This window comes from Anoplolepis gracilipes, chromosome 17 (genome assembly GCF_047496725.1).
Source record: "Anoplolepis gracilipes chromosome 17, ASM4749672v1, whole genome shotgun sequence".
In the NCBI taxonomy this organism is placed as follows: domain Eukaryota; kingdom Metazoa; phylum Arthropoda; class Insecta; order Hymenoptera; family Formicidae; genus Anoplolepis; species Anoplolepis gracilipes.
The window spans coordinates 6056274-6083663 of record NC_132986.1 but is presented as its reverse complement, the minus strand read 5'-3'; the positions used below and the strand labels follow the sequence as shown (position 1 = coordinate 6083663).

At 33.1% G+C, this 27390-nt stretch overlaps 5 protein-coding genes across 7 annotated transcripts in view; 2 read left to right on the top strand and 3 right to left on the bottom strand.

Annotated features, from left to right (window-relative positions):
• Jvl (javelin-like) overlaps positions 1–10740 on the bottom strand; it is a 60780-nt gene extending 50040 nt beyond the window's left edge. For all 3 annotated transcript variants that reach the window (XM_072909811.1, XM_072909812.1, XM_072909813.1), the window contains exon 1: positions 9994–10740. In XM_072909811.1, coding sequence (XP_072765912.1) covers positions 9994–10038 — 45 coding nt within the window. In that variant the 5' untranslated portion in view covers positions 10039–10740. The remainder of the gene's footprint in view (positions 1–9993) is intronic.
• LOC140675384 (uncharacterized) lies at positions 2612–9996 on the bottom strand. Its single transcript, XM_072909819.1, has 5 exons — positions 9109–9996; positions 8471–8621; positions 8150–8359; positions 7442–7637; positions 2612–3925 (listed from the first exon to the last, which is right to left on the bottom strand). Exons 1-5 carry the CDS (start codon positions 9256–9258, stop codon positions 3772–3774), a joined length of 861 nt encoding a protein of 286 aa, XP_072765920.1. The 5' UTR covers positions 9259–9996; the 3' UTR covers positions 2612–3771.
• Positions 10741–11199: 459 nt separating the features above from the next.
• Positions 11200–12971, bottom strand: LOC140675207 (uncharacterized). The gene is made up of 2 exons (XM_072909411.1): positions 12845–12971; positions 11200–11962 (listed from the first exon to the last, which is right to left on the bottom strand). Exons 1-2 carry the CDS (start codon positions 12854–12856, stop codon positions 11261–11263), a joined length of 714 nt encoding a protein of 237 aa, XP_072765512.1. The 5' UTR covers positions 12857–12971; the 3' UTR covers positions 11200–11260.
• An 81-nt stretch (positions 12972–13052) lies between these two features.
• On the top strand, positions 13053–16353 carry Eff (ubiquitin-conjugating enzyme E2 eff). Its single transcript, XM_072909412.1, has 6 exons — positions 13053–13314; positions 14700–14763; positions 15007–15038; positions 15283–15360; positions 15451–15556; positions 15643–16353. The coding sequence occupies exons 1-6, from the start codon at positions 13291–13293 to the stop codon at positions 15780–15782; spliced, it is 444 nt and encodes a 147-aa protein (XP_072765513.1). The 5' UTR covers positions 13053–13290; the 3' UTR covers positions 15783–16353.
• A 2572-nt stretch (positions 16354–18925) lies between these two features.
• On the top strand, positions 18926–27260 carry LOC140675206 (progestin and adipoQ receptor family member 3). The gene is made up of 8 exons (XM_072909410.1): positions 18926–19207; positions 22389–22571; positions 25143–25303; positions 25420–25576; positions 25661–25813; positions 26025–26304; positions 26422–26586; positions 26967–27260. The coding sequence occupies exons 2-7, from the start codon at positions 22428–22430 to the stop codon at positions 26559–26561; spliced, it is 1035 nt and encodes a 344-aa protein (XP_072765511.1). The 5' UTR covers positions 18926–19207; positions 22389–22427; the 3' UTR covers positions 26562–26586; positions 26967–27260.
• Positions 27261–27390: the final 130 nt, after the last annotated feature.

Below are 27390 nucleotides of genomic sequence, written 5' to 3'. Positions count from 1 at the left end.
AAAGATAAATTTTCCAGCCGCGATTCTGTCGAGCGAGACGAGGCAGGAAAAACAGACAATAAAAGAAACTTACCGCGATTAACGCTCTCTCTTTGGCGAACTTTTTCGATAAAACTAGGTCTTACTTATTATTATCAAAAAATGTTAATTGCATGTCGCGAATAATTCACGCGATCGTCCTCGTAATTTATCAATGTTAACAAAGATGTCACATTTTTTAATCAAAGTTACATGAACGTGCTTTTCTCTTTTACAAATATTAACCATCGAGTTTGGAGAGGTTTAAACGCGTAGAGCGCAGTGCTTTATCAGAAAAGAAAAGGCATCACACGTGAGAGGCGAAAACGCTCTTTCATCTGCATGATGGTACATGGTTGAGCTGCGGGATTATGTTGTTCTGACGGCGCGACAATCCGTGAAAAGAGCATTCTGAGCGAGAGCAAAGTGCGTGTCGCGAGCAAGGACAAAGCCGTCGAGGAGGATGGAAAGCGAATGTAAGATGATTTCGTCGACTGGCAAGAGTTTCTCCGGTGAAATGCAAACCATTCTTACATACAGCAGATAGTCCTGAAAGCGCGGTGAAACCTCCTGGGCTTCTATCAATAAACATTATTGTGCGTTTGTTGTGCCTATCATCGTGCGAACGTAGTGAACATCGCCAATGTATGTACATACTTGCCTCCGACAACAAAGCATACTTTGACATATAAATTAAGCACACAAACGAAAAAGTGTAATGTGTATGTTTGATAGAAGATTAAATATTATATGTTAGTTTTTTATTTTTTTTTTTTTCTAATTAGTTCTATAAATTCAAGAATTTTTGTTGTTTCTTACTATGTTTTCAAATATGTACAGGTAAATTTATGAAGATATAAATGCGATTTTAATACATTTTAATATAGCAAAGTAAGTAGATTGCGAAAAAGAATTCCAAAATAGAGTACATAAGCAAACATCAATTCTCATTTTATGATTTCATGTCAAAAGATATTTAAATTTCTTGGCAATAGCATATAGCTTATTATACTCGTGTAAACCACGTATGGAAATTTACGCAATCGGCTACGTCGAGTATGTTTTACGATAAAGCTATATGTATATAATCATTAGTGATCAGAGCAAACATCGTAAAGTTTCAAAGCGTTTAAATATCAGCTTATTATAGAATATCTATTTAAATATTAATCGCGAGATATGAAAGTGAATATAATAATCTTACAGAAATCAAAATTGCGTGAATAATACATATAATACTAAAAAGAAAGTAGAAACTCGTGAGGTGAATTTTACATATTCAATGAAGATTTATTTCATAATCAAGATTCATTTCAATAATTTCGTCTTCCGGTGTCATGTTCGTTGTGACAAAATATGACATGTAAAGTCGAATAATTGCTGTTGGGCGTAATAATTCAACGCCAAAATATCACGTCACGAAATTGGAATCTCATGCTATCGTAATCAGCGGTTAGCGTTACGCGAAATATAGGCCTTATAAACCGTATACCGTCGACACGTGAATCGTTTTCAATGTCAGGAACTTGTTTTCTGTGAGAACAATAGACGAGGCTACGTAACAGTCGCAATATTACCATTTGACGCCATTTCATTACAAGCTACATGGATAAGGAATATACAGATGCGTAATTATACCAAATCATTTGATTACAAACCAGGTATCATTAATCGTACGAAACTCCTTTGAGCGTGATCAGTATAGCTTATGGTGACGTAAACTGCAGCGGAATAATTCTGATCATTCATTCGAAATGAATTCGCCAATTGCAAATTGGATAATTGGCCGATTTTATGCTTCAACGGACGGCTTCAATAGACAAAGCATCTATCTCAAAGCATTCAATATACAAAAAATGTCGATGTCTTTCAAATAAATCTATATAGAAAATCAGAAGTCTTATCTTAATCCTACGCAATTCTCTCAATAAATAATCGTCAACAAACCGCGATTTTTTTTAAATCATAATATTAATACGCATTTTCTATGTGCTGTATGTGAAAGTATATACAACTAAATGGCGGATTATATAATCGTATTTCGCAATAACAAAATTATATCGTAAGTCGTTGCAGCGCCGACTATGTTACATCGGCAAAACGCTGAGACATCTTAGTCATTGTCTTGGTGCCCCTCTCGTCGTCGCGTTTATGTAAAAGAATAGGTAGGCAAAAAAAATAAAATAAAATTACCGACGAATTACCGTCACCGTATGAATAATGAGCGCGAACAAAGGTGTGCGCGGGCTCGCGTAACTCGCTTTCTAACACTGGCATTCGGACATGTGCGAGAGCCTAATGTTTGCGTGTATTAAAACTAGGACGAATCGTTGTTTTGCCCAACGTTATTAAAACAATGATACAGAATTAACTCGTTTGTATTTTTTTAAATTGTTCACTCTTTCTTATTGCCACTTATTGCCACATGTGTATAATAAAACATCGTACATAAAAAATAATGAAATTAATAACTTTAAATATTTTTCAAAAGAATAAAATATAAAATATCCTGAAAAAAATAAAAATATTTATAAGTAAAGAAAATGTTTTAACAACAAGAATAACAAATTTAAAAAAATTGACTTTATTGCTTTAATATTTACATGTAAAATTTGGTATTATAATAATTAGCAACGAATAAATTATTGAGATAAATTATTTGTTGACATTTATTGATATTTATTTGTAAAAATAACAATTGTAGAAAACACATTAATGCGAATTAGATGAACAGATATGTATTTCATTCTTTTTTTGCTGAGAGATTACTTCCGGTTACAATTGTTGATTACATCGCGGCATACACGCGTACGCAGTTAGCCAAGGATTAATTATAAATGTTACACCTCACTGCATGCGTTGATTGTGCTACATAATTGTACTTAATAATACCGACATCAACGAGCTCGCTATTGTTCCTGCACTCTGACAGCTCTTTTGTGAGAAAAATCGATATTCGATATGTTATCGAAATCACTGTATAATTTAAGAGAAGTAAACCGTGTTGTTAATCTCGACAATTTATATATTATGAATTTCATGCTCGAAATATGTTTTTAAAGGCAGCAATTTTTGAAATTAAAATGTATCGATGTTAAATAAAGTGTCTATAATTAAAAGCTTATTTGTTTGAAAAGTTGAGACTACCGGCAAGAAACTTTTTCCGTAACAAGCGTAATTTTCAAGTAAACCACTGTAATGAAAAGACTTTCACGTTCCTTATAGTAACGAAAATAAGTTGACGTAAATCATTAGTTACGCAGCATAGCACGAAAATGCGCTCCGACAGTAGAGTATATAATCTCGAAGATTTGCAAGAGAGAAAACTTTTTCTTATCGATCGCGCGCGCTCAGTCTGTTGGCTTAGTGCAACGAAGACACGTTCACGGACATTACGTGCACGTGTCTCGTGCGAGAAATGCCGCTTAAACCCTCTTTGATGCAAGTGGAAGAGACAGCTCGTGCGACGGCCATAGTGTGTAAAACGTGTGCGAGGGATTTGAAGGGATTCGCAAGTTCGCGAAAGGAAGAGCTCAGACAAGTTATTTTCTTGTCGTTTGCATAATCGAATAATCCCCTTTTTACCGCGGACGGTGTCGGCGATGCTTCAAAAATTAAACTACATACGCGCGTTTACATGCAAAATCTTTATTTATGAATTTTACATCGACAGTTTATTAATCCATACGATACTCGCCAAGAAAGATATCTCGCATACAATTCACGATAATTACAGACAACCCTAACATAGTTTCAGTATATGCTGGGCTCGTCTTCCCGCGGACAAATTGGCTTGCGAATCACCACGTGTAAATTTCTGTCATAAAATTCCCGTGGATCGTCCCGGCCTATTCTTTGATCTTGCGTTCTTGATCCCACTATCTCAGACGCGCTGTTAATTTCGTTCCTGAGATTCGATTAATTATTGTTAGATTAGTCTGTTAAAATTCTAGTTTATTGATTAATTTATAATATATATAATTAGGCTTTAAAAAATTTCTAGACTAAAAAAAGGCTTTTAAAGTTTTATCTAAATCTATTTTATATCTTAAATATATAATTAAGCTGATTCTGTTCTATAATTGCAATAATGTTACGACTTTAAAGATTTTAAAATGTTCACTAGTTTTATCTGTAATTAATATCATTAGCAAACGGATTTGAAAAAAAAATCAAAAGAGAAGACGATGGATAATTGCGCGAAGAAGCGATTTCATGCGGAACTTCGCATCGATACAACGCGTTGCATGCACGTGGCATCGTAGGACGAAGACTTTTACTTTCTAAAGCTTTAAAGTAATTGCAAGACGCTATTGCACTAACTTACACGTATTCATACACGATATGTGTACATGCACATATATATTCGAATTACGAGTTAAAACCACATTAGAGAAGACGCCCACGAATAACTTAGAACCGACATTATACTCAACATGCACGTGCTTTCATCCATGTACATCCGTACATCCGTATTTCCTATCAATTAATACACAAAATCATATTCATGCGTTTATACGACTGCTGCGGGTGCGTGTCTTTATTAATTTTATTATCGCCTGATATAAAACTATTCGTGTGCTGCGTGACTCATACCCGTTTCAGAAACTGTAGCATGACGTAGTAAAACAAAGAAAGTTGATGTACAAGGCCGAAGCAATATAGCAGGAATTAGCAGCTATTACTTAAACGGGATTAATGATAAAATTGTTTTACTTGACTTAGTTGTTTTACGTGATATACGACGGTTTACATATTTTAGAGTTTCACAAACAAATCAGTCTGTACAGTACATAATTTTGATCTATCTTAAAATGGAGATATCAATGTTTATTAAAATTATCGATATGTCACGGAATTATTGCTGGATTTGATCGATATAATGGTATTGGTAGGAACCACGAAGACGACTAATTTTCTCATTTATTTGCAAAAACAAAATTTTAAAAGTTTATAAGCACGCCACAGAGTTATCTGTATCAGTATATATATGTATCAGAGTGTTTCAAATTTATCGTGTAATATTTTTTGCATGTCTATATAGATAATTTTTTTTTGATAAAATATCATGCACCAATAATTTATGCAATCATATATAAATAAAAGATTTTCAAATTAATTCTCAGGAATTGAAAAGGATTCTTTATCTAATCTTTATTTTAATAAAATAATTTATTAAGTTTGCATCAAATTATTCAATATTGAAAATTAATATACAATAGAAAAAATAGTTTTTAGTTTAATTTTCGTTGCAAAATTTCAACTTTTAAATTAAAATAAAAGTTCGTAGATGAAGGTTTTTTGTTCAATAAAGTTGAGAAACATTCTGTATACTACATAAGCCGACATCGACCGCTCCATGGTACGATGTCCCGAATCCATATTCCGTGCCAGGATGCACCTGCCTGTCCGACAAATCACCGAACTTATACCGCGATAAAGCGCTATTTAAGCTTTCGTTAAAGAGAACAGAGGATGGTCTCATCCGCATTGGACAGAGAATGAAACCATGAAGAAGTAACCGCAGTTAAAGCTCGAGAAGAGAAATTTGCTCGAATTCCTATCTATATCGCGCACAGAGAAAGTACACTTCTTCGTCACTTTCATATGACTGGATCGCTATAACTGATATTGTCACTGCAACACATTATTAATCTTTATTGAATATCAGATTGTGTCTCTTTGAATTAGTTAAGAAGGATAAAAGAGAATAAGAATCGAACATGATACTTTATAGTACATTTATGTCGCGTTTTTGTAATCAAAACAACAAATTCTAATTTTCCAAAATTATAAAATTAAATTAAAATGCACAAAAATAAAACTGACTTATTTACGATTATTTAAAAAGTTAAAACAAAAAATTGCTAAAATATAATACATATAAAACATTTATATTTAAAAGTAAGAATTGTTTTTTTAAGTGATGAGATAAATACTTTATTTGAAGATTTCAATTTAATCAATGATGAATGGCAGTGCATTACCAACGAGATAAGAGCGAGATAAAAGACTTGCGCGCGAAATGAAAATTACCGGTATCGCCGGCAGCGGCTGATTTCATATTTACGGCAAAACTAATGTTTCAATGCGCGTGTTACCTCACGCAACTTTCTCAAACGACATGACTGATAGATATGCCCTGGCGTAGACGCGTGTACGCGAAACGAGTGAGTCACGCCGAGAGACGTAACCGCAATTCGTATATAGCACTGTAATCAAACAGGATCTCGGTACGATCCAGTGAGCAGAAGCTGCGAAACTGCAGTTCTGCATCCCGCATTATCTGTAAAACTCGTTGGTTCCAGTTCAGGAATGAAACGATATGAATTGTGTTTAGAAATACCGTAAAAATGTTTATAAAAATATTTCAATGTAAAAGAATTATGATTGAATGATATTCCTTGAAGAATATTTTGGCGACGTGATTATTTCGAAATATTGGGCCATAGATTGTCGCCCTTATGTCAAAACTAGGAATGTGTAAACTTTTCGATTTTTCACTAATGTCATTTTCTTAACTGAACAAAGATTCTATGTCAGAGATGCGAATGCGATAGCATAATAGTAAATCACGTCAAACTTGAGGTATCAGTTCACGAAAATAATAGATAATTTTATGTAGCAATTAGGATAAATTAAAATTGCAATAACTCAGAATTAGAAAATTGCAAATACATAATTTTGACAAAATAGCGATGATATATGAGAAGTTAATTTTTAGAAAATCAATCCCACGTAAATATTAACTTCAGAGAGATATGATTTCTTATTCTAAGGTAAACTTTATACAAGTTAAATTTTTTGTATCGAATGTTTCATTTAATAAGCATAAAATGATAGCGCAAAATATGATCGCGTGCAATTCTTAAGCGACAAGACATCTCATTCGAAAGTTCATTCGTCTGTATCGTTTACGCGGGCCAATAAGGGTCAAGCTGATCAACCAGTCGAGACCGTTTCCGGCGGGTATCGTACTGACTGTCGCCGATACTGTTGATCGAATGTAAACCGACCGCAATGGCGATACCGTTACCAATTTTTAGCGTGGTTAGCACGCGAGCGGGCTTGCGGATTCAAGCCGCAACAGCATCTCTATACGCACTTGCAAATTCGATATCTGCATGTTCGATCGAGGTTGCAATATCGAGGCTCGAGGTTAAAAAGTAAAGAAAAACAAAATTCATAGAAAAATGTAAGTAATACAAATAAAAGCTAATAAGGATTTACAGCGAAAATGCAGAGAGAGATATATCTTGTAGAATATTGTCAAATTAATTTTTGAATGTTCTATACTGAATATCAAGATTAAAAAAAAATTTTTGTTTTCTTTCTTTCCTTTGATGTCAAGTAGAAAAAAATTAATTTTACTTGAGAAATATCATTTCTCTTGAATCAGAAAAATGAAAAGTGTAATCGGTACCCTAATTGAGCGGAGAGCGCCAGTTCCATAGGAGTCACAATAGGAACGACAAGAGTGCCGTGTTGCAACGCGTCCATAAAATCCGCTTCGGACACTTCCTCGGTGTTCATAGAACTCGAGACGGTTTCGGTTATCTCGGAGCTTTCGTGCGACGTGGAAGTCGTCGATGTCATTGTCATACTTTGCAGAGTCTCGCCTGTAACGTCGTGCGCGTCGTGCGAAAGGAATGTAAGTAAGATGTTAAATTGACGTTGCGACTGACGTTTTCCCGCGCATTTAAAAGCTACTTGATTCTAAGTTAAATGTTGATTCTAAATTTTATCGATTTGAAATAGTCGAAAGCAGAGGTGCCTTAACACAATATAGTCAATTACTTTATATCTTTTAATTATAAATATATCCTATTTTATATTAATATTTTAAGAATCACGATTATTTCTGAATGTTAACTCTATATCCGTAATTTATTTAAAATACTTTTGCACTTCTAGACGAAAGTGTATTTTTTATAATTTTTGGCTTACTGTTTGTAATAAATCATAAATATAATCGAAATAATTTAAATTCAAAAAAATTTATTCCGACTTTGAGTTTCCGTTTCCAAATATGTCAATAAATACGTCGATAGCAAACGTTACGTATGCGGTTCTATATCTCTCTCTCGTGAATAAGCCGGTAACGTGGGACTGAATTTCCATAAAGTCTTACTCGGTTCGACATCGCGATCGAAGGTACTCGCGGAGAGCACGATAGTGTTCGTAGCGGAGGTCGAAGGTTCATCGGGGTCGACTTCGGAGAAATAACTGGCGAGGTCCTGGCAAGATTCACGCGTCCTTGCAGCATGCGCGACGGAATGATGCTCGGATCGATAAATCGAAGTATTGCTTTTCGCTGTACTTTGTTCGTTCAGCGTAGATCCTGACAAAGAGAAACAGAGAAAGAAAGAGAAAGAGAAGCAAGATATATCTTTCTCCTTTTTCCTTTTTTTAAAAAGATATACTTGAATTCATCAGGAATATAAATATTTACCACTGTCAAGATACGCGAGTTCGTCGATTTTCTTAACAGAAGGATCAATTACACTGTGATTAGTGACTTCTGAATCAATTTCCTCCCTTTGATTCTTCGATTTTATAAAACGTTTCAAAGGATTATGAAAAGTGGGCAGCTTCGATCTAATCTGTGCATTTTATTCGTTAGACAACGTTCATTTTTTACTAAAATACACGTTTGGTTTCTCCTCCGTCTTAGCAAAGCCGATTAAGTTGCTTAATTAACATTATTCGGATTGTATAATAAATTAATGGCCTAGTTACACGCTCAAAAGATATAATTTTACTCTGTCGTCGTACATAAAATCGAAATTTCTGCAATTAATATGACCGTAAAATATCAATAATTAAGCGTTCTAATAAGAACAGGAATTAAACTAAGCCTTCATTAGAATTTCTGGTCGATATCATTCCTTATGCATATAATTCAATAAACATACAAATACAAGAATTTGTATTAATTAAGTAATGCTGGAATACTATAAAAGTTTATACTATAAAGCATGACGTAATGCTATAAATTAACGCAACTAAAATATATCTCTAAACTATTTTAAAATATCTCTTTTTCAATCATATGCTATTATCGAGAAATCCTAAATATTATATTCTCACCTTCTGATTTAGCGCGGAAAATAGAGATTGCTTATCGGGCTTTTTATCACCGAATTGACTAAGATTTATATTATCTGCGACAGCTTGCTGTCTCGAGATATTTGAATCCTCTGATTTTGAAGCTTCCCTATTAGCAGTTGTATTACTCATATCTGAATCATATTGCTAATAAAGATAGAGCAAATCAACGGTACAATTCTACTTATCCAACTGCACAATTCTACTTATCAATTTGAACGTCGTACATTTCAGTATCGACCATTGCATTTGATCGAGTGGCTTTTGTCAACTATAACGTGGTATAAAAATTTTGTTAAACGAACATGTATAAAAAAATTTAAATTCATCGAAGTGAGATAAATTATATATTTTCAGAATGTATAATATATAAAATTACATCTGCTCTATAATATTCTGTAAAATTTATGCTATTTAAACAAAAAATAATGATTAATTAATATATTTTTTATAATTTCTACTGCCGATAAAAAACACAAATTTTATATTGCAAAAATAAAATACTTAGAAATACTTTTAATTTTAATTATATATATTTAATTTTAATAAATAATTTCAATTTTAATAGATACTCTAAAATTATATTATTTCTCTACATGAGCATAAAAAAATTAGTCCCTTTATAGGTAATAAAAATAATCATTTTAAGAGACAAATATTTATGGATATATTATGAATTGTTTCTTATGTATTACTGCCATTATAATTAAACGTCGTAAGACCTGTGTGTTTTTATAGATTTTATTTTGTTTGGTCTTTATGAGACACGTCTCTGAAATATCACCGGCTACTTCCTAATAATACGACGATAACAAAATAAGGACACCATTGAGTTCGAATGAAAACAATTAGATCTCGAGTACTTACTTGATAGGTATAAGGTGTGCAGGGTACGTAGAATTCTCTGCTCATAATAGACGGATCGCCCGCTGGCGACGGTGAAGTCCAGCTGACGGATCGTCCTTCGGCAAGTGTCAAAATGCCGGTGGCGCCATCTTGGTCTCGCCCGGATTTGAGCGAGTCGTCGAGTTGTCACGAATGGGCAGGATCACCGAATCCTGATCGCGGACACACAGGCCATTCCTCGTCTGCTTTCTCCGGGTTCATGCACACGTCGCGACCAAGACGCACGTACTTGCGTGATTCGCGTGTCACGCGTCACGTAACGTCACGTCACGATGTGTCGCGTCGGGACGATCAGGCCGTTCGCGTCAGCGTCGTCATTGACGAACGTATCGTAATAACGACAACGACGACGATATCACGTCGTGATCCTTTATCTCGATACGCGTGCGATTCACTAAAGCACACTCGAAATGCACACTGTAGAAATATCACTTAACGACGTTGCCGGGTCGTCGGCCCAACACGATCATGGCGCACTTCGGTCGGCTGTGTCTACGCGCGAGAGAACGACGTCGCGGAATCTTACAAGATCACTGTCCGTCAAACGCGCGACGAGAGGTGCGATAACGCACTAGGGTTTTATTACGCCATTTTCGATAATTGCGCGCACGACGCGACTCAAAGACACTTTTCGCATATACTTAAAACAAACAACCAATCACGTCCGCTCGCAAGTGCCGACTGACGGCGTATTACGAATTGCGAGGACCGAACGTAACCGAACGCTGTCGAAATGTGACTCAGTGGTGGCGTCATCTTTGGAGCGGTCATAGTAACAAGTTCTCAACTGTCGATAAATCAAGCACTTGATTGTAGATAATGTAGTTATTAGTAGATCGTTCCTCGCACGCACTATTTTTATTTTTTATTATTAGTATTATTAATTATTATTTTTACTAAATGCCTATTTAAAAATTCATTTCTAATATTTGTTCAACAAAAGTGTTATAAAGGACATTTATTTTATTTTTAATATATTTAATATTATGATTTTTACTAAATTCATATTAAACAGATTTTTAATATTTATTCAACAAATAATAAAAAGGTTTATTAGCTGTAAAAGATTTGCATATCAAACGTGTGTATCATATATGTTATATGTAACATACAATCGGAGAAATGATATAGTGTAAGCAGAATGTTAAAGTATTGATATTTACTTCTTTAGAGAAATTAAAATTTAATCGGAAATTTTAGTGCACATAAATATGTTACACGCAAACTACTACATGCATGCGGTAGTCCAAGTAGAAGTTCCCACACGTTGTGTCTTCCCACAGCAAGGATACGTGCCGCAGGAGGCGCAAACCATACCGGCGCGCGTGCGAGGCGGTTGTCCGGACGAGGGATGCTTCCTCTTCTTCTCGGGCTCGATGATGATATTTTGCGGCACCAGAATCTCATCCCATGGGATTTCGACGTCATCAATCGCGCAAGTCCTGTGCTCCTTTGGCGGCCGTATCACCATTGGTTTCTCCAAGGCTAAATCGCCCCAGGGTATCTCTACCGAGGAGTCGCAGATCTCTGGCTCGTCCAGCGTGCTCGGCAGAGTTTCTGTGATGAGCAAATCCTGCCACGGCAATGTCATGATGCCCAGGGAGTCTTTCTTCTCGGTTTCGACGAGCTTTACTTCAACCTCGTCCTCTTCCCGATCGGTTACATCTGTCACGTCGGGCCGAATTCTCATGCCTGTCGTTGGCAGGGCAATGTCTCTCCAAGGTAACTCGATTTTGGAGTCGCACAGCACAGACTCATCCGAAAACTCACGACGAAGAGTCTGCATATAGGGCTCGTGCCAGATCTCCTCTTCCGGATTGTATACAAAGACTTGCCTCTTTCTCTTGCAGGGGTCCTTCGTCTTCTTCTTCTGATGAGCATAGAGTTTGATGCGGCAAGAGCATAGTTGAGGGAGTCTGCTGTGTTGTGTCTGCATTATATGTTCGGTATAATTGCAATAAATTCAATGGATGTCGGTTTGTATTACTTGTCAATTTTATTATTTTTGTTAATTTTCCAACCTTATGTCATTAGAATAATATGAAATCGATTGAACGTGGATGCGAGAGACTTCGATAAAATTGTTTATTATATTATATAATTCTTTAATATAATTCGTAAGACATTTGCAATTAGATATATTACAATACATAACTGCATACTCTCTCTCTCTCTCTCTCTCTCTCTCTCTCTCTCTCTCTCTCTCTCTAATAATCGTTTTGTTTCTATGTTATTAAATTTTTATCGCATTATATGTTACATTATATAATACATCATATTTTATCAAAAAGGCTTCGAGTGCGTTATCATCTTAAAGCAGATAATGCTCGATACTAGTATCGCTTGTTTAATGTTTTAATATGATGCAAAGAATGTAAGGAAAATGTAAAGTAAAATTCTTTTGTAAGAGAATTTTTATTTCAATGCAAACTATGAAAAACAAAACCGATTGGCATATAAAGAAAAATCAGAAGGCACAATTAATACATATGTGCATGTATTATATTAATTTATTAACAGAGAATAAATATATTAAATATGACATATATATAATAAATATAATATAAAAATAATAAATATAATAAATATAACATATAATAATAATAAAATCACTTCTTTATCATAGTGAAACGCTTTACTAATTAAGCATCGTAATTAGAAATCGATGGACAATCGGGGGAAAAGGGGAAAGTTTATTCGCCAATATCGTCGGCAACTGCCTTTACTTTTGATTTTGCTTTCGATACATCTCTCGTTACGTATATGTACATATGTATATGTATGAAGCGAGATATTCATTGTACATACGTACTACACATGACATGGCGAGAGCGTGTGCATGAATTCGTAGGACGAAACGTCATGTTGCGTCATCTGTCGGCGATGGCGCATATGAGTTGAAAAAAAGTGCTGATTGCGCCGATAAAAGGAAATCCGCGGTGGCTGCCTTGGCCCGGTTGCGAGATTGAAAAGAATTAAGCTGCGTCGCGTGGCGGTTTTCGACGGTGGCGAAAAAACAGCATTGCTCGAGAAAAACGCGAGTAACGTGCTACGGTCTGGAAATATCGTCGCGTACTTTCCGTACGTCAAGCGTCAAACGCGTGTTCACCGTGCACGATTCGCGGACAGCGCGCTTGACCAGCGCAGTCGGGCTACGTTTAGAAGGCGGCCATCTTGCAATCCCTAATCAAAGATCCACGGCTAGCGGGTATCGCTGTCTGGTTTGCGGCCAGTTAATATCAACACACAGTTCGTCAAATGGCTTTAAAGCGAATTAATAAGGTACGTGGTGCCGTACGTCGGCCGTTCGCGTCGCGGACGCGACGTAACCGGGCGTTATCGCGATCCTGCCGTGCTTGATTCTACGCCCTTAACGAGCAACACTCGCCGAGCTAATGTGAAGCAATGTGATGGCACGGGGCGAACATCGACGGCCTGGTCCACCTTCGGGACGGGCTTTCGGTCATCGTTGCCGACGCCGAGATCGCGATCATCGTCCTGCACCGGCATTACGGAAATGGCGGCCGCGCGAATCGTTCCTCGCCGCCCCAGCCGGGCTCGGGTCTTGGATCTCGGCTGCGGTGACAGTGAGAATCCCGCAGGGATTCTGTGTAGTTTTGCTTCGATAGTTTGCCGGAAGTAACGCGAAAACATGCATTTCACGCACTTTGCTTCTGTATACGGGTACTCCGATATATCAGCTTGTAGATTGTTTTTCAAGTCTCTTTTTAAGTGCTCTTCGCTGGGCTTTTGTGTCTTCACATGTATCCTTATTTATTTTGTGTCCATCTTTCTTTTTATGATTTGCTACAAAAATCTCATAGTGTATATATATATATATATATATATATATATATATATATATATATATATATATATATATATATATTAATAAATTGAAGTAAATTGTTTTTCACATAGTGTGTCTCCACATTATGAAAGCTAATAATATTTGATTTGTCATTCTTATTATTCACCACAAAATGGACTATGATACTGAGTATCGAAGAGCTTAATTTTAGACTCATCGAGACTGTAAAGTCCAGCGAAAGACTTCTTCTCTATTTCATAACTACTATCTCCTCTCTCATTACCTATGGCATTTTAATATTAATAGCTAATATAATCCTAGAGCTACTTAATATTTAAACAACATAATGTATATATACTATAGTTATTGACATTTATATAAGTTTTTATTTTTATTTTTCATTGTTATAAAGATATTATAGAAGAGATTATGCATAGAGACAATGAATAACCTTGATTTGAAAATTGATTCCCTTTATAGCGACATCTCATCTTTGATTACTATATATGTGCACAAGTTATCTAGAAAGTTCTATATATTGTTAAGAAACTAATACTATGTGCATATGTTTATAAATAGTATAATTCTTTTAATGACGAATGATACAGTATACGCAAAATTATTGCACTATAATAAAGAAAATAAATGGAATATTCATTTGAAATATCATTTTGAATATAAATTTGTGTTCCATCTAAATTAAAAAGTTTATTTCTAATAAAATATATATTATATTTTTCTAAATTAAGAGATATTAATTAAAATAATGTAAAATAACATATTTCTCAGTGAATATTATACATGCAGATACTTTTTAGAATCTTTTTAATGTTATTTTCTGTATTTATAATTTCAGGAACTTCAGGACCTTGGTAGAGATCCGCCAGCACAATGCTCGGCTGGACCTGTGGGAGATGATTGTAAGTATCGAGCATCTGCTAAATAAATGAATATTTAGAATAATATAAAATGAATATACTGATATGTACATCAAGTTGTAGATCTCACAGATTTGACATCCCAGAGAAGATCTTTCTTGATTACATTTTTTAGATACAATTAATGATTATCTACATATCAAAATTATATTAGAATAAACATATAATTTATATCATGATTTAATAATTATTTGCATGTAACTTTTGGACATAATATTTTTCCAGTGTTCCACTGGCAGGCAACTATCATGGGACCAGTAAGTGACATATATCCTTATGTAAATTTTAACATATTTTTGAATTTATTTTGTACGCAAAAGTACACATTAAAAAATTTACTTACAATTGACTTAATGATTAATTTTATATACTTTGTTACGTCGCAATGATTTTCTCTGAATAGATTGCTAATAAATACATCATCAGAAAGTACGATATAAAGTTTGATTATAAAATAATACATGTAATATATTAGATATATTTATTTCAATTTTTTTTCAGCCCGACAGTCCGTATCAAGGAGGGGTATTTTTCCTAACAATACACTTTCCGACAGATTACCCATTTAAACCACCTAAGGTAAATAACATTATACAAACGAAACTTTTAATTTTACATTAATAAATAAATTCACGCATTATTATTTATTTTATTATCAATTGCTTATAGGTCGCATTTACGACTAGAATTTATCATCCTAATATCAACAGTAATGGAAGTATTTGTCTGGATATTTTAAGATCGCAATGGTCTCCTGCACTCACTATATCAAAGGGTATGTATATCTTCGCTCGAAAATACATATTTTATGTAAGTGACACTATAATCTAACCTAACCTAACATTATTGATTACTTTCTAGTGTTACTGTCAATATGCTCCTTGCTGTGTGATCCAAATCCAGATGACCCACTGGTACCAGAGATAGCCAGGATATACAAAACTGACAGGGAGAAGTACAATGAATTGGCACGTGAATGGACGCGCAAGTATGCCATGTGATGCGCCAATCTCCGTTGACTTCAACATCCAAACACCACCAAGAAACAGCCCCAGCCTATTGCCACTTATGCATCAGCACCGATTGAAATTAGCTATGGCTCGTATACTTTTAAACTTTTAAGCCAGTATTCGGGCTTGAGGAATCCTCAGACAAACGTGATCGATCTGAACTTCCCACGGTTTGGGAAGCCCGCGAATATTAAGATGTTGCCGTAATGGCAATTGAGGCAATTTTGAAGGTGGTCACCCAGCATTATATACACTCAATGAATCAGATAACAAAAACTTGTCCGCTTTTTTTTCATAAATAAAAAGAAAATGGAAGTAACATAGGAGAGTGAAAGTAGGATTTGTATTTGAATCTAATAGATTTGATTTCGAATTATTGTGCTTATTATAATTGTAATATTACGATACCTACTTTCTCAGTGGAAATGGAAACTTTGAACTGATAGCACATCGATTGTTAGTCTTAACGCAAGTGAGCAATGTTTGCCCGTCCCTTGGAACAATGTGGTCACTCTTTTGTAAGACTGGGCTATATATATATATAAATATTACAGAAACTGTACGTGTATGCTTTGTTCAATTATTAAAATTCCTTATACCTGACAAATTCTACGAGTAACTCGAAATTTGTGCTTTTGGTTCCTGTGTGTGTGTGTGTAGTAATTTAATTATGCATATCGCTAATCGGCAGATGGCAACCGTGCGACTTTAAGTAATCGGAAGTATATGCAAATACTAGATATAAAAAACACGCGTATAATTATTTAACCTTTGTATGTATCTGCAATTTTGCGGGTCTTTATTATGTAATTTATCAGATATAACAAGAGTGTATCGCTCATGTCACGAATTCGTAATCCCTTTTGGGTGTCAGTTTTCAAGCTCGTATGAGAAACTATTGGTGTTATTATTTAACAATAAATAAGGGAGCGATTAAGTTCCGATTATTTAAATTCATATATAAATCGCGTTATAAATTAGGCGACACAAATATGTCGACGGCGTGAGAAGATTGCCATCGGATTCCTAAAATTTTTGCGATTCGTCTCATACTATAGTGAATAAATACACATTAAAATATGCGTTCGCGTTTTACGAATCAGGAATTCGCATTACATTCATCATCCGTCGCGACGTTAGTTTACTCGATTACTTTTACTGCTGTTTTGCGTGAAAATTTGTTTAAACAGCAATTTTTTAGTATTATTTTAACTTAGTTCTTATGATCGCTCCTTTTTGGTATTTTTCCTTTTTTCTATTTACAATATAAATTTGCAATCATGACCATACTATTCGTTCTGCTGGAACAAACAATAGATTAAAATCTTATTTAAATATTACAATTTCAATTGTATTTCTAATATATTATGGCTGTAAAAGTAAAACTATGTGATTACGTATTATTTCTCTAAAAAACCTAGCTATATACAAAATGAACAAAATGCGTTGTTAAATTGCGAAATGTCATTCAGCGCGATAGTTTGTTTAAGATTATATGAAACTACATAATTGCACTGTTTGATGGTGCTAGCAATGTGTTTTGGCTTCTAATCATAGATAAATAAAATCGGATACATCATAAAATACAATTACTTAATTAGTGCATAAGTAAAATGACTTTGTCTTGCGAAAACATGTAAAGCACGCATTATAACGAAGCGTCTCGATGTAATCGGTGCTTAAATATGGCAAACTGATGGGGCGACTAAAGGAATCTAGAAAAAACACACACATAATACAACACACATACACAATACACACAAATCGATTAGTATGTAATAATACGGCGACCCGCTGTTTACGCCGACCTTGTCTCATACGAACGTGTATTTGCTGTAATTTAATTACGAGTAAACACGTCGAATCTGGTATTTAAAAGTTATAGTCCTCGAAGAAAATTGATCATCGTTCACCTCTAGTAGAGAAGATGACTCTATTCATGTGTATAATTAATTATTACTACCGCAATAATGAACATTTTTAATAACTTATCTTGTGTATATTTTAGCATTAGCCCTTTATATAATAAAGTCCACATGATGATAAGGTAATAATAACGAATCTTTTTTTCTCTTCGCGATCAATCACAGATTCGAGCGTGTGCACGAGAATTGATAATATAATGATGCATTGGCCACGTTTCATGTTATATATTTATCATATTACTTACCGTTTACAAGCTATGTAATTGAAGATTCGTGCCAGAGTTGCAAAAATATTATCGTACCAACGTCATCCTCGTTCGAAAGTCTTAATCACCCGTCCAAACGTCTTTCCCAAATCTTCAATGTCAGCACAAAGCAACCTATGTGAAAGTAAACATGAAACCGTTGTAAAATTTACTGCTGCTAAAAATTTTTTATTACACGCGATCTTTACGTCTTCAACGAAAAGATTCTTCGTGAAAATGATGGAGAAACTTTTTCTAAAGCTATAATTAAGTATAAATTTAAATATAAGACTATAAGAGATATACATGTATGGATAGAGACGTTATATATTATTTAATGATCAATTTAGTAATCCATTAAATTTAAACATGTTTTATTTAAAAAAAGAAACAAAACTTAATAAATATTAGACTAGAAATTTTATATCGACTTTTATAAAACAAAATTTTAAGAACGCTAGAAATCAAGTTGTAAACTGGCAAATGAGAAAGGAAATTTCTCCAATAAGGAAGTGTTACCAAGATAAAGTCTGTAAATACATAAAAATTAGTACGCATATTACTGATAGAAAATTAAATCTATGTTAATTAATCTTATCTAATCATTATATACTCTGCATGCACACATACACACACACACATATATATATATATATATATATATATATATATATATATATATAAATAAGCAATTTACAAATGTAATTTTTTATCAGATTAATACGATTTAGTTTTTTATCATATTTATGTGTGTGTATGTGTGTGTTTGTATGTGTGTGTGTGTGTGTATGGACACTGCGAGAATGTCAATGATATTGATAACGCGAAGGCTATTCGGTGATCGACCGATCCTGAATCTACAGGGGAACAGAACGGATACTCGTTGTCCAAGCAACAGTGAAAGTATTAATGCGTTCGCCTTTATATCTAGAACGCGCGAGGGGAACTTAAGCGGTTCCTGAGTGTATGTTTCTCATGCGGCACGCATCGGGAACGACCCTGGCTGACGTCGTTGCCACCACCGTTGCCGCCGTCGTCGTGCCGTTGTCATCGTCCTCACAGCCGCTCACTGCCAGTGTTCTGCTCGCCGCGTTCAGTGCGGTCGGTCGTATTGCGATTTGATACGTGGTGGACTCGCACATGCGAGGAATTTGCCAATGTGCCGAGATAGGACCAACTACGAGACTTCGATGTGACTCTCCGTTTCTTCGACTGTCTGCAAAACTGCCGATCGCCGTTCTTCAGGGTACGTGCTCGTTGAAAGTGTTAATCGGTACAGGATAAATCAATTTGAAAACATTATTTCGATAAATTTAATCACTTGTCAATCATTACTGAAGATCATTTTTTATTTATAATGAATATTCGAAGTATTAATTAATTTTATATTAATAATCAAATTAAACAAATTTTAAGAAGTAATATCTCACATATCTTTTTTGTATAATACGTATTAGAAAAATAAAAAGTTTTTATATCAAGAATTATAACGTGAAATTTATAACAAAAATAACTTACACGGTAAAAAACATTTTGTATTTTTGTTGAAATTTTCTTGTGTAGAAATTTTTGTGTTAAATTTTTAACATACTCTTATGTTAATATAACATACTGTCGTTATGTTATTTTAACTTTTCTGCATTGAGTTAATATTCACCGTTTCTAAGAGTTAAAACAACACAATTAACAAGTAAATCTTACGCTAATTCATATTTTTGTGTTAATTTTTTACATATTATTTATGTTATTTGTTTACATATTTGCCTTCTGTTAAATTAACATTAAAATTATAGAGGATAAATTGGGACACGAGAAATGTGTTAAATTTAACACAAAATTTTGTACCGTGTACAATAATGTAATTATCTTTTGAAGAAAAAAAATATGAAAATAGACATCGTGAAAATATTAACAAATAAATAAATAATTGAAAATATTTTAATAATAGACTTGTAATGAATCTCATTGCTTAATGATAAGTTAATTAAACACTTCTTTTGGACACGCCATCAGGTAATCTTCAATTAAGAGAGAAAGCTTTGTTTTTTCACAAGTCTTATATGTGTTTAAACTTACATAGTAGAGCGAGGTTGAGATGTGTTTGTATGGTGTGTGTATGTGTGATGTCTGAATAATTGATGCAATGGCAAATAAACTCTGCATCGAAGTTGGCACCAAACGCACATCGCGCTCGATGCATTCAATGTCATCTTATTCGCGAAGCAGTGCTTTACAATAGTAATAGGACTTTGTTCTCATAAATCTGAGGAAGTGACAACATAAGTGAGATTGATGAATGATTCAAAACTGATGTGCTTCTAAGCCGTTAACATGACTTATTGCATGAATCTCATAGTGATGTACACGTAATATATAGAAATATTATCGTTATTTACATGTGCTATCATTTCACATTTATTCAATTTATTGTCAATTGTTAAATTAAAATTTTGTCATATATAATACATTAAAAAGAATAATTTTAATTAAATTCATTGCATATTAAATTAGTAGAATATATGTACAGCGTTATATAAATCAATCTTTCACATCAGCATTTTTCATTACACACATCTGAATTAATATAGGTAATTTAGATAAGAGAGAGAAAGAATATCTCTACAAGTATTTCTAAAGTGTATATAGTACGTATATTTTTGCATATATTTATAATGGTAATAATGATAATAGCTAAATTTCTTTATTAATTTAATAAATGAGTATGACACGTGTCTTTACCTATTTTACAGAATTACGTTATAAAACAATTATGTTTTTTCTATTCTTAATTATTTGCAAGATAATAAGTGGATTATTTATTGTATAGCATGATTAATGTAATTATTCATTAATTATTAAAAGCACAAATATGTATAAAAACGTATATGAGTGTAATGTAATCTGCAGTTTCGTATATAAATTTTGTGGAAATTTCGTGAAGAAGGCAATATTTAAATTGTGTATAAATCACACACATTTACTTATTTGCCAAGAGATATAAATATATTTAGTAGGTTAACGCATAAGTAAAAGTTTCTTAGACATTGATTCAAACAGGCTGTATAAATATTAAAACAGATTATTAAAAAAATTTAATACTACTAGATTAATAGCTTATGTAATTTTTGCAAATATGTGACGTACATTTATTATTCTTGTATCGATCTAATATATATTTACTGCACAATTATTATTATTATTATTGTAAAATATAAATGACTAAACGCGAAACGTTATAAGATCGAAACTTTGGAATTGCACGGATCGTTACGTACATACTTCCTGCTCGTATAATGGTGAAAATATAATCTGTGCAATCGTACTTTTCACCGGGTGTAGACGTACAATCTCAACGGATTCCAAACAGCACCGTCAACTTTCTCATAGATTAGACGTCGCGTGACGTAGAGAGAGAGTGAACAGGTATCTCCTTCTCTCCTCTCACGTGAAGTCCAAATAAAAAAACAACTGGGACAACATGAATCTCGGGGCACGCTTTTTTACCCGCTTTTGCGTGCGACATGTACGTTGACTTGCATATATTTCCGTATTCTGTGTTAAATTAACGATTAGAAATTTCAGTAACTTTAAATAATAATCGGTCATAAAATTTCAATGTAATGTTTTTTTTATATAACCGCGAGATTTCTAATCTTTCGATTACGGGCGGGCGCTTGAAAGTTAATTGCGCGCTTCTTAATTTTTCTTTTGCACGCGGTTTTGTAATTTTTCTCTTTGTAAGGAATCTTGTCTCTTAACGGTGTATCAATTCTTTATTCGGGTGCAAGGAAATTTGCTTCCATTTAGACCGCATCGCGTAAGAAAACGTTTGTAGTGGTTCTTGCTTACCTTCTGTTTGCGTGGGGCAATCTCCTTTCGAGAAAGTTACATGCATCGACGTTACGCAGGAAAATAAATCTTTTAAATCTGATGTCAAAGTTTTATGAAAAATATAATAAAAATAAGAATATACACACATTTTGCTGCAAACGAATAAAAACTTTTATTTTTGTAACTGATAGAAATTATTAAATTATTATATAAAACTATATAAATATTATATAAATTATTATCTCGTTTATACTTCTCTAAATATATTTAATATTTAATATTAATTATAGAACAATAATGTCTGAATATTTGTGAAATTATTAGGTTCAAAATCAGATTCCAAAATTTTCTTAAATTTAAAATACCAATGCATATCCTGTGCACGTGTAGATCCTATATCTTTTGTGATATTCGGAGATTTTATGTATTTAATCTCGCTCTCAAGTAAAGTACATTCTATCGTGTCTTTAATTTACATGTTTCAAATAAAGATTATATGTTAACAAGTCTTGTTTGACAGTTATATTATCGCGGATATTATTGTAACTAACAGTTATCTTTATTCTCTTTCTCTAATCATTATATCTCTCTTTCAGGAAGCAGGTATTACATAAAAGGTCCACGCTGTTTGAATAATGAAACTACTTGCGGGCGTAGAGGAGGTTAGCGACCACTGTGAAAAAGAGTCTAATAATGGTCAACTGCACAACAATAATAGTCATGAAAAGCAATCTGGAACAGAATTGGTTCAAGAAGCAAGCAAGCCGCTCGTCAACAAGGTCAGTCGACATTCCTTACGTAATACATTGATTGCAAAGCACAAGACTTAAATTAAATTCAGAATAAATTAAAAATAATTAAGGAAAAAAACTCAAGAATGAAGTTGAGAAACAGCAACACAAAAAGGAAGAATTACAAAACAGAATAAATACCGTGCGATTATACAATTATACGTCACGCGAATTTATTATGCCACTGTAAACGAATAATGATGCAAAAATAATATACTTTGCGAAAAACTTGCGAGCGTTAATCAACATAATCCCGGAAACTCTCGATGTAAAAGAACATTACAATTGATATGCTCCACTTCTTGTCAGAGGCATTTGCTTTTTTTTATAAATTAGAGACATGCGGCTTTCTAGGTTGCGTAGTAAACTGTAATTTTGGATTTCTCATTTTCTTATATGTGTAATATTGTAAATACAATTGACAAAATTCTCTCTTATTCTCATCATCGTAAAAACTCGACATTTTAAATAAAATTTACTTCACACGGTAAAAAATTTTGTGTTAAATTTAACACATTTCTCGTGTCCTAATTTATCCACTCTAATTTTAATGTTAATTTAACAGAAGGCAAATATGTAAACAAATAACACAAATAATATGTAAAAAATTAACACAGAAATGTGAATTAGTGTAAGATTTACTTGTTAATTGTGTTGTTTTAACTCTTAGAAACGGTGAATATTAATTCAATGCAGGAAAGTTAAAATAACATAACGACAGGATGTTATATTAACATAAGAGTATGTTAAAAATTTAACACAAAAATTTCTACACAAGAATATTTCAACAAAGATACAAAATGTTTTTACCGTGTACATATATTGTTCTTTGAAATTATATTCTGGCAAAATTTGACATTGTTCGATTATTATTCTGCTTCGCCTGCAACGATAAGCGTTCTAATCACAGTGGATGTTGCCAATGCAACGACAAGAATCGATTTCGCTAGCTATGTACTTATGCGGCGAGAAGAAAGCAGACGGCGTAAACTTGACACACTCGGATGAAAGGCAGGTCCCGTTGTGGCCTACTTACCGCATTTATCTCCAAGAGATATAGTGAGACTAAAACGTTCTTTATCTACATCCTCGACTATTCTTTGCAAGTCATTAGGAACATATCCTATATAACATTGAATTCGCTTTCTCGCTACATCTTCAATTTACTTGAATGATTTTGTGTTTTGATGGAAAATAGTCAGTATAAGACTGTATTTCAAATTAAACATATCACCAAATTAATATTGAATAAGTCAATTATTATTTGATCAAATTCCATACTTTCGATATTATTAGAGATTAAAAAAATATATATACATTAAGAATTTATTTTTTATATTTGAAAACAAATTTACAAAATTTATATGTAACAAAATTAAGACGCAAGTATAATTGAATATTTCTCCATAATTTCTCCGTAATAAAGCGATTAATTAATCTATCAATATATTGAAATTTTAGTTCTGTTCTATTATTATTTAATTTTTACAAAACTAGATAATAACTATAACTTTTGGAAATGGAAAAAATTATGTATAATTCAGATAATTATATAATTAGATTAAAAAGGAAACCCATTGTATCATAAAGTCATATTACATCCCATTGTTAGTGAGACAGTTTACATTGCTGAGGAATGCCACGAACGAAAGCGATGAAAGCATTTCGTATTGTTCAGAATACTACGAATGCAACGAAGCGTCATTCTTCCCTCTTATGTAAGATACCTTTGAATAACTATTATTGAAATCTTTGATTACATACGGAAGACAAAACATATCACTTTTTGTGCAATACATTATTATTCAATGTGTGTGCAATTTTTTGTATACAAATATTATTTTTAAAAATATGAATATATTAGCTACAAAGATAAAAAATTACGTCAGAATTAAAGAATTCCTAATTAAAAAATGCTTCGACATATATAAAATTTATAGCTTACAATATATTTTCATTTAATTCCAGTAATATGATTAATAAGTATTATTATTTTACTTGACTCTATGAAAACTTTTTTTATATGGTTAATTTAATAATTTTTGTAGTTATAATAATTTAAAAAATGTGTAGCTTACATAAGTATTTTATTATATAATTTTAACCTTTATGATAAGCTAGACAAAGAGCGAGGGAAGTATACTATTGTTCTCTAACTTGGAAATGACAGAGCATTTGATCTAATCATTAATACGTATAATATTATAATCATTAATATATATTATATAATATACATATACTGAAAATTCATTTATTAAAGATTTTGAAACTTGATTCGAGAAAAATATCTGAAATTTATTGTGCAAAAATTATGATTATTCAACATTTAAAAAATAGTACCATAATTTGCCATATAAGAATTACAATCAAGAGAAAGTTTGTAGCTTTTAATATATACTGTATAAAATATTCAATGTACATACATCACTATGCGGACAACATAAAAGACTGAAGACATCGTTTAAAACAAATGTCTAAATAACTTTAGTTATTATTCTTTAGCTTTGTCTTTGGCTATATATTGAATATTTCAATTTTCAATTATTCGTTTTTAAACAGGAATGCGACAATTCGACATCCAGGAAGAAAGTTACACCGGAAGAGGAAGAAGATATGAGACGATTGCTCCGATTCGAAGAGGCGCCCGAATTTCTTCAATATAATCCTTATATATTGCGTGGTTACCGAGGCTGCTTAACTACCAAACTGTGTCTCGAAAGGTTGATTTTAATGTTCTTTAACGCATAAACAGGCAATAAACAGGCCTCGAAGATAATGGACATACATATTATATTGCGACTTATACGCTTTTTTATGACAATATTGCTTTTTGTAGCATATTTTGGTGGACGAACGAGACCGTAAATATATGGAGTCACATCTTTGGCTGGATGTTATTCTTCGGTCTGACACTATATGATCTCTGTTTGCTGAATATTCACGCGCCATTCAGCGACAAATTGATCGTGTCCCTATTGCTTCTCTGTTTTCAGGTAATAAAATCGAGAAAATGCAAAAAATATTTTGTTATAAGATATGGTTGTAATAAATAAGTAAATAAAAAATTGCTTTTATAGATATGTATGATCCTTTCGTCCGTATATCACACGTTTTCGTGTCGGAGCGAAAAAGATTACTGGTGCTTCCTATCCTTCGACTTGTTCGGTATTGCTCTGAGCATGCTGTCGATCTACTTGTCTGGTGTCTATTATGCTTTTTGGTGTCACAAGGTAAAGCGCGTACATCAATTTTTATCTAGTTTATTACTCCAACAAACTCGCGTAAAACTTTAGACATTAATTTAAATTTATTATTCATACACATTATATGTATATATATATATATATATATATATATATATATATATATATATATATATCTTTCATTTGTATTTCAAGAAAGATACAACTAAAATATTTTAAATCAGTGAATTTTTTACAGGAATTACAATGGTTCTACCTGATTACTGTGTTCGCAATCTTCATTTTCGCAATGATACTGCAGATACCAAGCCTGAACATTAATGGTAATATTAAGCTAGGCGTATTTGTATGCTGGGCGATATATGGAGTGCTGCCAACGCTCCATTGGACCTTCGCGATGGGCGGCTTTGATAATCCGATCGTTAACTTGCTCATTCCGAGAGTGATAGGGATGTACATTATCAACGCAATAGCATTTGCGTTCTACATGTTCAAGATACCTGAACGTTTTTGCCCGGGTAATTATTATCGATGGATTACCGCGTTTAGCCTAATAGCATTTTGTATTATACTTTACAAAATTAAAGATTAACTATACATTGTATGTCGAAATAAACAATATGCTTTCACTATAGGCTGGGTAGACTATGTCGGTTCGTCGCATCAATGGTGGCACGCATTGGTCGTGCTAGCCCTCTACTACTGGCATAACAGTGGAATGCTTTATGTGGAATACAGAATGAATCATGGATGTCCAAGCAGTAGACCATTATGACATACGGATTCCGACGGCCAGCCAGGTACGTAAAATAGTAGTCATAATTCAATGCCGGTTGTGACTGGTGGTGAGACAGGTACCGTAAATTGCGTTTAACCACATTTTCGCAATATTAAGTACAGTTCACATTTCCAGGCAAGCGTAAGAATATTCGTTGCATTTTAAATACTACTATACTAAAAAAAAGTATTAACTTTATAATACATGAAATAAATATTCGTTATCAACAGACACGCAATATTTAAATGAGAGCATAAAAATTGAAGAGATATATTTTATGTAAAAAAGCTTATCAATTATATCATTTACAATCTCGTGAAAATTTACGACTACTAAAATTGAATTACATTGAATTACATTACGATAAGTGCAACGTTTACGATTGCAAATACTCTGTTACAGAGTCCGTCCTCGCCATGGACTGTGCTTGCATGATGAAGGCTTGGTCGTCCTTGATCACAGAACCACCATTTTATGGTATCTTAAAAAATACATCTTGCGAGATACAAAATCCATTACAAGTATACGCGTATCGATAGTTTTGATATGTCTTTAAGAAATATAGATTGCAATTTATAAATGGAAAGAAATACTTGCCGTTAAATATTATTTGCGATGTTATGTAGCCCTATTTATATTCATTTTCAACATCACTATTTATATTTGTTTTGCAAGAATATAAATGACATAAATAAAGGATAAATGATTTTATCCTAAAGCGCTTTTGTTTTAGGTCTTTAATTCTAGCAGGATTAAAAACAAGTCAATATTATTTAATTAATTAATGTCATGTCAAAACATTCTTTTTATAATTCCAAAAAAAAAA

Bases quoted from the DNA above. Each gene is read 5' to 3' on its own strand.
- Eff (XM_072909412.1), top strand. From the start codon at position 13,291: ATGGCTTTAAAGCGAATTAATAAG. The intron at 15,039-15,282 runs GTAAGTGACATA...ATTTTTTTTCAG, and splicing joins AGGCAACTATCATGGGACCA to CCCGACAGTCCGTATCAAGG. The intron at 15,361-15,450 runs GTAAATAACATT...AATTGCTTATAG, and splicing joins ACCCATTTAAACCACCTAAG to GTCGCATTTACGACTAGAAT.
- LOC140675206 (XM_072909410.1), top strand. From the start codon at position 22,428: ATGAAACTACTTGCGGGCGTAGAGGAGGTTAGCGACCACTGTGAAAAA. The intron at 25,304-25,419 runs GTTGATTTTAAT...TGCTTTTTGTAG, and splicing joins ACCAAACTGTGTCTCGAAAG to CATATTTTGGTGGACGAACG. The intron at 26,305-26,421 runs GTAATTATTATC...CTTTCACTATAG, and splicing joins ACCTGAACGTTTTTGCCCGG to GCTGGGTAGACTATGTCGGT.
- LOC140675384 (XM_072909819.1), bottom strand. From the start codon at position 9,258: ATGAGTAATACAACTGCTAATAGGGAAGCTTCAAAATCAGAGGATTCA. The intron at 8,622-9,108 runs GTGAGAATATAA...TAAAATGCACAG, and splicing joins TTTCCGCGCTAAATCAGAAG to ATTAGATCGAAGCTGCCCAC. The intron at 8,360-8,470 runs GTAAATATTTAT...TCTCTTTGTCAG, and splicing joins ACTCGCGTATCTTGACAGTG to GATCTACGCTGAACGAACAA.